Source organism: Volvox carteri (assembly GCF_000143455.1).
Source record: "Volvox carteri f. nagariensis unplaced genomic scaffold VOLCAscaffold_15, whole genome shotgun sequence".
Lineage (NCBI taxonomy): Eukaryota > Viridiplantae > Chlorophyta > Chlorophyceae > Chlamydomonadales > Volvocaceae > Volvox > Volvox carteri.
In genome coordinates, this window is record NW_003307558.1 from 1469257 (window position 1) to 1470340 (window position 1084).

General features: G+C 68.4%; 1 protein-coding gene across 1 annotated transcript in view; it reads left to right on the forward strand.

Annotated features, from left to right (window-relative positions):
• Positions 1-1084, forward strand: part of VOLCADRAFT_90142 (uncharacterized protein) — a gene marked incomplete at both ends in the record, with an annotated part of 5577 nt that overhangs the window by 3529 nt on the left and 964 nt on the right. Inside the window, 2 exons of the mRNA XM_002949619.1 lie at positions 302-338; positions 452-616. Of these exons, the coding sequence (XP_002949665.1) occupies positions 302-338; positions 452-616 (202 nt within the window). The remainder of the gene's footprint in view (positions 1-301; positions 339-451; positions 617-1084) is intronic.

Here is a 1084-nt window from a genome sequence, read left to right on the forward strand (position 1 = left end):
ACCTCCGCTCCCCCTAGCCGCCTGGTGCGGCTACGGACGTGTGTCGGCAATTGCTTGATTGCTTCTGATCCCCCCGCCCTTGCCCCCGCCCCCGCCCTCGCCCCCTCCCCCCCACCTCTTTCCCGCCTTCCCTCCCCTCCCCTCTCACCGCTTCGTCCTCCCCACACCCCACACACCCCACACCCCACACACCCCACACCCCACACACCCCACACCCCACACACCCCACACACCCCACCCCGCACCCCCACCCCACACACCCCCACCCCACACCCCCACCCCACACCCCCACACCCACAAGCACCTACCTCAACTGTGTGGAGCTCCTGCACCTCCATGTACCTGGGGCGTCAGCACCCTCCTCCAGGGGAGATCTGATATCATGTAATCTCCCCCCCACTCGTCTATGATTCGCCCTCCCGCCGCCCCCCGGACTCCGGGCCCCCCGCAGGATATGGGCGGTGCGGCGCTGGTCCTGGCCCTGGCTCACCTGGTCATGAGCTGCCGGCTCCGCGTCCGGCTGCTGGTGCTGATACCCGCTGTGGAGAACAGCGTGTCGGGGAACAGCTACCGCCCGCTAGACGTGCTGAGGACCCGCGCGGGGATATACGTGGAGGTACGGCAGTGTACGTGTGCTTGCATGTCAGACTCTTTGCGTGTGCGCGTGTGCACGTGTGTATGTATGTGTCTCTCACATGCTACGCCCCAATTCGGTACGCGCGCGGCGGTTAGGCAGGAGCGGTAGCCATGCAGGCTGGTGCAGACAGACAGTGCAGACAAACTCCCCAAAAGGCGGCACCGCGTACCCGCTCGCACCCCTTCCCCCCGCCCGCCCCTACTGGGACACCCCCCCGGCATTCCCTACCGCAATGGCGACCACCTGGACGGCCCCCCGCCCCTACCCTACCCTCCCGCCGCAGAACGGCAATTGCGATGCGGAGGGCCGCCTGATCCCCGCCGACGGAGGCGGCCTCGCGGGCACCTGACCTCCTCCTGGATGCCGCCACGCTGACGGGGGCAGCTCGTACGGCACTGGGCGCGGAGCTGCCAGCGGTGTTCACCAACGACGACGCCACGTGGCGGC